Source organism: Aricia agestis, chromosome Z, assembly GCF_905147365.1.
Source record: "Aricia agestis chromosome Z, ilAriAges1.1, whole genome shotgun sequence".
In the NCBI taxonomy this organism is placed as follows: domain Eukaryota; kingdom Metazoa; phylum Arthropoda; class Insecta; order Lepidoptera; family Lycaenidae; genus Aricia; species Aricia agestis.
The window spans coordinates 10,540,133-10,553,276 of record NC_056428.1 but is presented as its reverse complement, the minus strand read 5'-3'; the positions used below and the strand labels follow the sequence as shown (position 1 = coordinate 10,553,276).

At 35.2% G+C, this 13,144-nt stretch overlaps 1 protein-coding gene across 1 annotated transcript in view; it reads right to left on the bottom strand.

The window, feature by feature from the left end:
- Positions 1-12,667, bottom strand: part of LOC121739012 (selenium-binding protein 2) — a 28,545-nt gene extending 15,878 nt beyond the window's left edge. Inside the window, exon 1 of the mRNA XM_042131317.1 lies at positions 12,608-12,667. Within this exon, the coding sequence (XP_041987251.1) occupies positions 12,608-12,617 (10 nt within the window). The 5' untranslated portion in view covers positions 12,618-12,667. The remainder of the gene's footprint in view (positions 1-12,607) is intronic.
- Positions 12,668-13,144: the final 477 nt, after the last annotated feature.

The window sequence follows — 13,144 nt, the reverse complement described above, 5'->3', positions numbered from 1 at the left end:
ACATAATTATTGTAAATGACATATATAATAGACTAGCTGTTGCCCGCGACTTCGTCCGCCTTAGCATAGTAGATCACATCCCAAGTATTATATTTTATTGTACAAAAATATTCAATACTAGCTGTTGCCCGCGACTTCGTCCGCGTGACCTTTAGTTTATAGTTGTTCCCGTACATCGATTGAGTCGTTTACGCGCAAATCAGAAAAGTATATTGTGTAGGAATCGCCCATTTTTCCGGGACAAAAAACATTCCTTGTCCCAGATTCAAATTAGTATCTCCAATCTCCATGCCAAATTTCATCAAAATAGATTAAATAGTTTAGGCGAGAATCATAAAAGTTTATTGTGCGGGAACTGTATATTTTCCGGGATAAAAAGTATCCCTTGTTCTTTCCCGAGACTGAAAGTATTGCCATACCAAATTTCATCAAAATAAATTGAATAGTAAAGGCGATAATTATAAAAGTTTATTGTGCGGGAACCGCACATTTTCCGGGACAAAATTAGTATTCCTCGTCCTTTCCCGAGACTCAAAGTATCTGTATACCAAATTCCATCAAAATAGATTGAATAGTTTACGCGCAAATCATAAAATTATATTGTGCAGTAACCGTACATTTTTCCGGGGCAAAATGTATCCTTTGTTCTTTTTCGGGATTCAAAGTACCGTATCTTTATACCCAGCAAAATGGGTCCAGCCGTTTACGCGTGATGTCGTGACCACGCGAAATATAACGTTCCGCGCAGCTTCGCCCGCGTAAATTAGATATTTCACAGAAAAATAATTAGTCTTCAAAAAATTGCCTATAATCCTTCACATGGTATATTTCTTATCTGTGCCAAATAACAGAAAAATTGCTCGAGTAGTTCGTGAGATAAGCCCTTTCATTTGAAAGGGAAATTATTTAATTTATCCCGTTTTTTCCACGTTTTCCTCTATTTCTTCACTGCTATCAGTCTGAGCGTGATAAAGTATAGCTTATAGCCTTTTTCAATAAATAGGCTATCTAACACTGAAAGAATTTTTCAAATCGGACCTGCAGTTCTTGAGATTAGCGCGTTCAAATAAGCCCTTTCAAATAATTTCCCCCATTTTTTCCACATTTTTCTCTATTTCTTCGCTCCCATTAGTCTTAGCGTGATAAAATATAACCTATAGCCTTTCTCAATAAATGAGCTATCGAACAATGAAAGAATTTTTTAAATCGGACCAGTAGTTCCTGAGATTAGCGCGTTCAAATAAGCCCTTTCATATAATTCCCCCTGTTTTTTCCAAATTTTTCCTCTATTTCTTCGCTCCCATTAGTTTTAGCGTGATAAAGTATAGCCTATAGCCTACCTTGATAAATAGGCTATATAACATTGAAAGAATTTTTCAAATCGGATAAGCAGTTCCTGAGATTAGCGCGTTCAAATAGGCCCTTTCATATAATTTCCCCTGTTTTTTTCCACATTTTCCTCTATTTCTTCACTCCTATTAGTCTTAGCGTGATAAATATAGCTTATAAACTTTCTCGATCAATGGACTATCTAACACTGGAAGAATTTTTCAAATCGGACCAGTAGTTCCTGAGATTAGCGCGTTCAAATAGGCCCTTTCATATAATTTCCCCTGTTTTTTTCCACATTTTCCTCTATTTCTTCACTCCTATTAGTCTTAGCGTGATAAAATATAGCTTATAAACTTTCTCGATCAATGGACTATCTAACACTGGAAGAATTTTTCAAATCGGACCAGTAGTTCCTGAGATTAGCGCGTTCAAATAGGCCCTTTCATATAATTTCCCCTGTTTTTTTCCACATTTTCCTCTATTTCTTCACTCCTATTAGTCTTAGCGTGATAAAATATAGCTTATAAACTTTCTCGATCAATGGACTATCTAACACTGGAAGAATTTTTCAAATCGGACCAGTAGTTCCTGAGATTAGCGCGTTCAAACAAACAAACAAACTCTTCCCAATAATTATAATATTATAATATTAGTATAGATGTAGAAGCAGCCTTGCAAGCAGCCATCCTACTCCCAAGATGTACCATCGTTTAGGAAATCATTGACCGTATAGTAAGTAGGCTTCGGCACAAAAACGTTCTTTAAATTTTTAAATTTATTAATTGTTATATTTTGAACGTTTTCCGGGGTTTTATTGTAAAGGCTTAAGGCGTATACATTGACCTTTAAAAGATATACTTATCTTTTAAAGGTCAATGTATTTAAAGATTTTGCTAAGTCTGATCACTGGTATTCCCAGCTTGTGCCTATTTCTAGTGTTTCTACAGTGACTATCACTTTTAGTTTTAAAAGTTAGATTCTTTGGTGTCACAATCAAATCAGTTGCAGATAGAAGATTAGTTTGCGTTGATCTCTTAAAAATAAAACCGTGCTGAACTTGACTCCTGCTGTTTTTAAAGTAATTGAGCATGTAAGGATGAACTAATGATTTAAATACTGCTTGAGATGCTTACAAATAATCAATACTCTTTGAAAAAATGTAGTAAATTGTATAGGTACTTCCTGAGTTACTTCAGTTTGAAAATGTAAAACAAATAACATTTTAGATATACAATCTAAAATATTTCAAAAAGTATATCATTTACGACATTTTGTCAAAGGTTATTTGTTGTTTTTAATTATTTTTGTGTCGATTGCCGTATGATAGGTGTACAGACAGCTGTACACAATAATAACTTTAGGTATGCCATGCTCCATACAAAAGGTTTGGGTATTGAAAATCTATTTTTATTCGATTTTGTTAATTAGTATACTTACGCAAAAATGTCTGTTACAGTACTTTTTCAAAGGAGTTTAATTGCGACAATCACCGAGACACGCGAATTTTATGTTTGATACGATAATGTCAACTCTGATTAAGAGACCATTTCGTAAAACATGCAAAATAAAATTTCTGCGCTTGAAACTAGGTTCAAATTCGTACACTTACCAAATTTGTGTGATAATGTTATGCAAAACAGATGTAATCACTTATCACCCAGCGTCACGTTATCACAGCAACAGGCGCGTTATCAAAATATTGATAACGCCATTGTGTCATGAAATTATCCCAGGAGTTGATCAATCAATTCAAACGCATAATATCATTATAATACTCTTGTTCAGTCATCCGCAAACTGTTTGTATTTAATGTACATTGTAATTTGTAGGTACTTACTAACATGTAGAAAAACAAATAAAAACCGAAGACACACCACAAAAAAAACTTGCATGCACTCTTGCATTATTCGATAGTTATACTACTATTATAGGTAAATCGTTCTGCTGCGGGAAATTAACAACCACTAAAATGTCACGTTGTATATAAAAATCTGCCAAGTGCGAGTTGGCCTCACGCACGAAGGGTTCCGCGGTACCACTACAGCTTCAAAAAGGAAAAAATGTGATTTTTGTATGGGAGCCCCCCTTAATTATTAATTTTAATTAAATTTTATTACTAATTAATAAAATGTAAATAAAACTTAGTATTTTGTAACCATTTTAGGTTGCTACCTGTTGTCATCATTGATACCGAGCAAAAAATGTTAAAATTATCACGTTTGTTGTATGGGAGCACCCCTTAAATATTAAATTTATTTTGTTTTTAGTATTTGTTGTTATATCGGCAACAGAAATAATTAGGTAATCTGTGAAAGCTAGCTAGTGCCGTTCTGAAGTTACAGGCTGGAGATAGACAGACAGAGGTAGAATTAAGGTACGCGTGCTGGGGCATGCCGGGGCGGATCGGGTCTTAGCGCAGCGCAAAATGCGTATAGGCTATAGCGCATTTTGCGCACACTATTGCCGGACCGGGCCGCATCGCATTGACGGATTTTGAGTACATTGGATAGCTCCAGTGTGACCACTCTTAAATCACTCATGACTCGATATATCAAAAACGTTGCTATATTCTACTAAAATCTACTAGACCGTGTTTAAGATACTATCGAAAATCTACCTTTACTACTTAATCAATGTATTCTACGTGGTTTAAACTAAAATAAAACTAAAATGTTTATATTATGGACTGTCTTCATTTTGCATTTTCATTTTGTTTATATTATTTGTTATATAATACCGATCTTCTATTAAAATTTACAAAAAATTTTGGACTACTAAATCGTCATTCATTTGACCTCAAATCTACCAAAAAGTGGAAATATATGTGAAGTGTGGTCACACTGTAGCCGGGGCGCAGCGGGTTTGTCGGGCCTTGCCGGGCCTTGTCGCATTGACGGAAATCCGCTGCGCCCTGACACAGTGTGCGATACGCGCATCCGCTTCCATACAAATTGTATGGAGGCGGATTTTTGTGATGGGCCCCGGCACGGTCCGTCTCAGTGTGCTCACTCCTTTAACGTTTTTAAGAATTTTGATCTAACGATCAGAGAATCGGCAAACATCTACAGAGTGTAACAAAACTTAATACGTATAGACGAAATAACGTAATTTATGGAAGATGAAAAACATTGCCGGGCATTGCAGCTACCCTTAACTCTATATTCGTAATTCCAGCAAATAAAAACAATAATTGGAATGGATAATAAAATAATATTTAACATAATATTATTTCACACAAATATTTTGATTAAAATACAAATTAAAATTCGGAAGCGCATAATAATTATGAAAACAATCAGCTTATTACTTGCATTATGTTATTATGGCTCAATTAAAAATTACATTAAATACTTGACGTAAAATCCGAATTTAATTTTGCTTCGTAGCAGTTATTAATTCAATAAGCTCATTAATTTGGCATTGCAAGTCGACTATAATTGAGTAATAAAAAAAGAATAAACTAGGTACATTAAAATAATTTAACCTAAAGTCAAAATGGATTAAGTTGGCACCAGCGGTTATTGACTCAGTATACTTAGTTCTATGCTTAGTACGTAAAATACGATATCGATTTTAGACTAGAAACGTCTGTCTCTTCATATTCAATTGCAGTTTGTATAGATTAAGATGATATTACGAGCTTTTGACAGGGAATAGCCGCTACCCTCAGATAACGCCATAACAAACATACAAACCCAATAATAATTATTACCTATCAATTTTTTGTTTTTTTTTAGTTATAAAAAACCAACAAGGTAAAGTTGCCCGAATAATTTAGTTTCAGTTTTAGAATTTTTTCGGGAGTTAAGGCAATAATTGGTTACCTCAATAAAAGTTACAATATTATTATTGTTTCAATAATAATTTTATTTGTGATTATTTTAAGAGCTAATGAATAACGACACTAAATAATAAATTTTAATGAATATTCAATCACATGCTGCACTTAGAAACGACTACATATTACATAAGGTAGGTAATTAATATGTCATTAGTCATTAGGATTGATTTATGAGATGTAATAGCACTGATGAATGTACCGAAGAAAATTTTGCTTATACTTGCTCCCTCTACGTCAGACCACGGGGATTGTCAAAAAGAAAATATAATTGATAGATAGAAAATAAATTATAAACAAAAAATTAAAAAAAAAAAAAGCTTTTAGTCTAAAAAGAAGAAAATTCTCCTTAAAATTTTTAACTATTAAGATTTAATCCTCAATATTTTATACAATTTGCATAATAATAAAAGCTTGTCGCGACTCGAAGACTTATCAATCTATCAGTACTTGATAAATTTATAAAAATAAAAATATTATGTTACTCAGTTAACTTGGTACTAGTTTATTTACAAATCGCGCGACAAGCTTTTATTACATATACTACAGGCATGGGGCCAGACTGACGTGGTGTGAAGCGTTCATAGATATTATTATTATTATATAAATATAATAATATGTAAGTACTTAGATAATTACTTACTTACGTAAGTACTTACATTAAAATTCGTCCAGCGCTGGAGAAATTTTAATGAGTTTTTGTACTAGCGCGGAGAGAGACAGTCATAATTTAAGATTCATCTATATTTATAATTTTTCTAATTTTTCAATAATTTGAAATACGTACGTATGGCATTTCTATAGAAAAAATAATGATCTTCAGCATTTACATACCTAACCCTCCATCTATTTCGCACTTGGCTCCAATCTCAATCGCATTCAATTTGTATTTCACTCTACTAATGTTGTTTGGCATATTTACAGAAGGGTACTATCCAAATTCTAATAGCGATAACACAGTATTTATCATACAGTAAAGTAACTCAGCCATGTCATTAAAATCTAAAAACACGGAGACTAGCTCTACCATGAGTTTAAAGCTATAGTATTTATCGATACGAGTACTCGATACCAACTACGTCAGGAGTTCATAAACTGTGCGCCGCGGCACCCTGGTGAGTGGTGCGCCGTGGAAAGGCAAGAGGGGTGCCGTGAGTCAATCCTCCATCCTTATCCAAAACCACAAATATAATAATAATAATAATAATATCTATGGACGCTTCACACCACGTCAGTCTGGCCCCGTGCTAAGTACCTAAAGGACTTGTATTACAGGTACCAAACAACGGAAATATATTTAATACTTTTATACTATATGTATAGACATATATTTAAGATTTTTATTATATCATACACATATTTAATACACATCCAGACCCGGGAACATTGAAAACTTTTTGTTCCATCTGCGGGATTCGAACCCGCGACCCCCGGCTTGAGCTACCAACGCGCTCACCACTGAGCCACAGAGGTCGTCAAATTAATATTATATTATATATAAAAAAATAATATTATATATAAAAATATATATAATATTAATCATTAAAGGTGTTTATTTATGTAGTTTTTTCTAATAGCTACGTAGAGTAGGGCGCCGCCGCGCCGTGACAAAATATTGATGTGCAACTGCGCCGCAGGCTGGAAAAGATTGGGAACCCCTGGACTACGTAAATATTTACTATGGCCATTTTAGTTCGGCAAGTGACCGCTAGAGGCACTGTAAAATTTGCCATACTTACTAAAATATAATTACGTAGTTGGTATCGAGCATCGATAAAAACTATAGCTTTAAACTCATGGTAGAGCTATTGCATGTGTCAATGTGCTGCTGCATTGTTATAATATTTATCTGACATACCCACACACTCTGTGTAAGCAAAAACATGTCAAGTCGTTGTCGTTGCCAAATGGTTAAATGTCAAGTCGTAAACAGTTGCCGTTGCCATGGCATGACATGATTTGGACATGCGCAATATAGGTTTTGCAGCGAATGGGCTAAAAATTACGCCGACGAACACGGCCAATGTCAACCATTCTGTTAGATTTAAAGACCCGTCCCCGCGTATTATTTTTAGTTTTATCAATTATGACAATGCAAAGTCACAGGTCACAGATCTTTGGTCACTCGGCAAAAATTATTGGACCTTGCTGGGGATGTTTTGCCACATCCACCATATATAGGTCTGACCTTGCACCATCTGATTACTTTTTGTTTCCACCTTTACAATGGTAAAAATATCAATAATGATGATTGATATCAAATCGTACCTACCTGATTCAGTTTTTTGCTAATAAAAACCAGAAGTATTATGAACGGGGCATTATACTGCTGCCTGAAAGATGGTAAAAGATCGTTGATCAAAATGGTCAATATATTTTATATAACAGATTTTTTTTTATGAAATAAGGGGGCAAACGAGCAAACGGGTCACCTCATGGAAAGCAACTTCCGTCGCCCATGGACACTCGCAGCATCAGAAGAGGTGCAGGTGCGTTGCCGGCCTTTAGGCCGAGTAGGGATGGGAAAGGGAGGGAAAAGGGGAGGATAGGGAAGGGAATTGGGCCTCCGGTAAACTAACTCACTCGGCGAAACCCAGCGCAAGCGCTGTTTCACGCCGGTTTTCGTGAGAACGTGGTACTTCTCCGGTCGAGCCGGCCCATTTGTGCCGAAGCATGGCTCTCCCACGTATAAAAATAATTTAGTCTTATGACAAAAATGTCTTTGATTTTCATAAGAAAACCCGCAATTACTTAGTTGCCAACCTGTTATTTCGCCTATACTCGTAACATGGTGTCTATTCATAGTTACAACAATATTAAACTGGCTTTCCACAATATTGGCCACTACTGGTCTACTATACATCATTTATATTGTGGGATAGTGTCCTGGGGGCTGGGCCCCTACCCTCAGTAAGCACGAAGTTAATACCTACACATAAATAACACCTTTGTCTGGTAATACCATCAATTTAGTGGCGTTTGTTTACCTGAGGGTAGTTTATGTCTGCGACATACAGATAAGAAAGTAAATCTTGGTTTACGCAAATGAGGGTCGAGTTTACTTTCAAATTCCATGTCGAAGATAAAAATGTTTATATACAGGCAAAATATATTTGCCGCCGCCGCAAACCAAGCAGATAACCTCAAGCGGCCCAAATATGAGAACCTCAGCGGAGATCTCATATTTGAACCGTTTGGGGTGGAAACTCTAGGCGCATGGGGTCCGGGGGCACATAAGCTTTTTAGAGGAATATCTAAGAAGCTTGTTGAAGCCACCCGAGATCCCAGAGCTGGAAGCTACCTGGCACAGCGGATAGCAATTGCCATCCAACGTGGCAATGCTATCAGCTTGCTGGGCACTCTGCCAGATGGGGACGACTTGGGCAAGTTTTTCTTTTTATAGTTTTATATTAAAAGTTTGTATATATATCTGTACATTTTAGATTGTATTTTAGTGCTTAGATTTCTATCCTATTATTCTTAACATATTTTATTATTATATACAGACCGTAATAAAACTAATTGATAATACTTTAGGATGTGTACGTGTTCCTTGTAGAGAGTTCACTGTGAAAGTAGCAGCGCTGAAAGAACTTTTTTTTTTCACTTTTATATGGGATAGAGCCCGAGCTTCACGAGTGTCCCCATACAAAATTAAAAAAATTGTCTGTGAAAAAAAAAGTGAATAAGTACTACAAGTAACACATACACACTCTAAAGTATTATCACTTAGTTTTGTTACACTCTGTATAATGTATGTGTAACGTTTATGTTTTAGTAATGTTTACTCAGAATAAAACTTGACTTTCGACCAGCTATATCATATCATCACTATTATTGCTAGATATTACTAGAATATGACGTCGACAACTCCGTTCCACTGAATATCGTTTATCGCGCAAGAACCGTACATTTTTCCGCTACAAAAAGTAGTATCCTATTTCCTACCCCGTCTCTCAAGGTATCTCCATAAAAAATCATCTCTCAATTGGTATGGTATCCTATACGATATACTTATTCCTAAACAGTTACAGTGTACTTAATTTGAGTAATACATTTTTGACTCATAATTATTGCCCTGCTATCTATTCATTTTTTGAACTCTCCTGCGTTGCAGGGTTGCCTCATGCGGCATGCCTGGAAGATATCGCCATAGCTATGTCCACGCTATGCACTTTCATCTTCAATTTTCGTCATCTTCTTGCATTCAACTTTCGTTTTGCCGCATTCAATAATTGTATGCGTCAACGAACGCAACGCCAACATTGTCATTTTTGTTCAGTTACAGTGTCTGTCAGATTATTGAAACATGTGCGACGAGAACATTTTACTGGGTGGAATACGGTCAGAGCGCATGCGTCGCGGGCATACCTCACGTGCGCTGTTGACTGCTGCGCTATAACGCATGCCCTTGATGAACAAAAAAGGCACAGTCTGGACATAGCTTTTTAGCGATAAGGGCCGGGACACAAAAACACGATACGTCGTCTAAAACACGATACAACCTCTAAAAACTACGACACGACATCGTACGACGTCGCGTCGTAGTTTTTTACGACGCGCGTCGTAGATTCTCACGACTCGACGTCGCGTCGTGTTTTTTGTGTCCCGGCCCTAAGGCCGCCCTTGCCCACTGCTTAGTTTTTAAGTACTTTGTATATAATATGTAAGCAATAAAGTGTTTATCCATCTATGTATCCTCTATTATAAACACTATCCTATGTCCTTTCTTGGGGTTTAAAATATCTATAGTACCTAAGGGGCAATAATCACTATTCAAATTATAGTCAATAATGTAGTGTAACTACTTAACAAGGATGAATGAGGTAATATTATTATGACACTAACAAACCCAGAGCACAACGGCTGCATACAAAATGAATGCAATAATTAATGTTACTCGCGTTTTGGTCCATGTTAATTGTTCTTTGGACCGCTTTATACAATACATTGTGACTATAACAATTGTTCTTAAAACAAATAGTACAGTGCATTTTGTTACATAATAATATTAAAACCACTGTTCTAAGTAATAATGTCATTTCATTACTTTGCTGGAAAGTAGCTAGGATATCCATTATAATTTATACATGATTTACATGTAACATGACATGAATAATATTGAATACCGCTGTTTAAGACTTAGGTGTAATAATTATTGTTTTCTAAAGTTTTTTAACTGGCGTTTAGCTTTTTAACAGGCAGCGTTCTTGATTGGTTTATGTTAGCGAAACAAAAGTGCCAGTTTGAATCGGGCTCTAAGTCATGTAGGTTATACTCGTATTATGTTCGTCGGTCAGGGAGGTATTTTTGTAATGTAATGCTCAAAACTGAATCTATAATGGTACATATTTTAGAAGTACAATAATTGTACAATTGTATCTAGACATTAAGTAATCAATGTTATCAAATAAGTGGCAGCTTGCCTTTGTTGATAGGATGTTGCTAGTCGTCCGGTAATCGGATGAATAAAATAAATCTTAGTCGTCCGACTACCGGATGAATTTAAAAAAAAAATTCCTCGGACGACTAGCAACAGCCACGCAACGCAAGATTTATTTTATTCATCCGGTAAACGGACGACTAGACCTAGACACTTCGTTGTTGATAATAAAGAATATTTAAACCTAAACCACAGAATATATATTAGTAGTACCAACCTAAACCACAGAATATATTATATTATTGACCAAGAAGTGAATGCTCCCAGTGAGAGAGCACCTTAAGTGTTAAGAATAACGTTTTTGAAAAGTATATTTTTTATTAAAGTAGCTTGTTATAAAGCATTAGCATTACAGGATGAAACACAAGAGATACTTGCCGTTTCAACTTCAAACATAAGAATGAGTCTCAAGATGTACTCGAAATGAAGATAACAATACAAAGTAATTTTAACAACCCACGAACTCATAAATGTTTTAAAATAAACTAGACACGCTATCTATACTAATATTATAAATGCGAAAGTATCCCTGTCTGTCTGTCTGTCTTTCTTGCTTTCACGCCAAAACTACCAAACCGACTGTAATGAAATTTTGTATACAGATGGTCTAAAGCCTGAGAAAGGCTACTTTTTTACTGGAAAAAAGCGTTGTAAGGGGGTGAAAATGTGTAAATTTGTTCAAATTAAGTTAGTTCCAAAAATTCATAATAGATAGCGCCGTGCGTCTCCTACATCGCGCTGAGTTCTTGCTCAAAAGTATTTCTATAAGAGGTGGTATCATCTTATACTCGAGTTTCGATTTTATTTCTTATTTACGTTATTAACTTACGTACTTTATCTATTCAGTGACGTAATTAATTAAGTAAAAAAAAATATTATGTGCACCATATTAAGTCTATGATGATGATGTGCACTCTGCACAGCTGTTTTGATTTAAAGGGTACCCCGTACCAGGGTTTTTTTTTATAAAAGCTTTTGACACCAACTTTGTTGACATCACGCGCTATAAACTGAAGTCCACGCGGACGAAGTCGCGGGCAACAGCTAGTCGACTATAAAGTAAATACTAAATACATCTAGACTCTAGCGAATGACTCTCGCAACTCCGTTGTATCGAAATGCGTTTTAAATCGCGCAAGAACCGTACATTTTTAATGTATAAAATTATCCTCCTTTCCAGGGACTCAAAGTATGCCCATACCAAATTTAAAAAAAAACCCTTCAGTGGTTTGGGCGTTTGGGTTAAAGAGGTAACGGACAGATTAGACTTACTTTTGCATTTATGATTTTAGTATGATATCATTATAAACTAAGTATAACAGTTTACGCTGTATGTTGGTACAATAATAATATTGTGTTTTTAAGTAAGTAAATTAAAAAGAATATCACTGTACCAATACAAGATGTATCTGGCTTCAAAGTCTTAGTTACTAGTATATTATCATAGTAAAAAAATAAGAAATGGGGTGACACTGACCTCTATAATACACTGGACAGGCGATCGCTATGAATAAAATGTTCCTATTTGAAAATCGCCATATTGGCGCTGATTGCTATGCGAAAGCAGTAGTGAGTGTACTTGGAACTACTATTTTGCAAATGGCGGTTGTAATTTTCTATGTAATTAGTTAACAGTACGCTCACCGCGGCGCTTCAAATCGACACAAAAAATAGCTGTCATTTTGTACGGCATAGCCTGTCCAGTGTATTATAATTTATAGAGGTCAGTGGGTGTAACACTCTGAATGAACTATAAAATAAACAACACAAATTAGTAAACAAGACGCTCGCCGGCCTCCTAACTCCTACCTAATCGGTAAAACGTAATATTCTCTTTGCCTAATCGGCAAACAACCTTTAAAATGACAAAGTTGTCAAATACAATTCTAAACAATTGATAAATTAAACCAATCTAATTATTTTCTTTATTTTTCTGATAATTTTTGTGCTAAATAAAAAGGATAAACACAATAATAATAATAGTAAGTACTCACAACACGCCATTTTAACACCGCAGTCGCGTTGATACTACTGACTGATGCTAACTTGTTTATCAACGCTGTCCGCTGTCGTTGACTTTATCAAGGTCAATGTTTATGTACCATCGAGGAAGTTGATTCCTATACAATTGATAGACCAACGTTATTTGGTCGTATATGTCAATTCAATGTTAATTGTGATCTGTCAGCTGGGTTTGACGTAACGCAACCAAACAACTTAGGTCCCCGATTTGCATAGGAAACAACTTCTCTGATAGTACTTACAGTAAACAACAAAATTTAGGTACAAATAAACATTTTATAACTAAAATACAATATTTTATATAAGAATGTCGATTATTAGAGTTACCTACTTTTGTTTAAATAAAAAAAAGCTGACAAGTGATCTACAGATCCTTTCGAATATTGATTTGTAAAGTAAATTTTGTAATTTTTAAAGTTTTAAAAGTAACAGTCAAAAATTTACAATAAAAGATGAAGTTAGTTTGAGCCCGCCAATCTCAAGAACTAACTGGTTAGAATTAAAAAAAT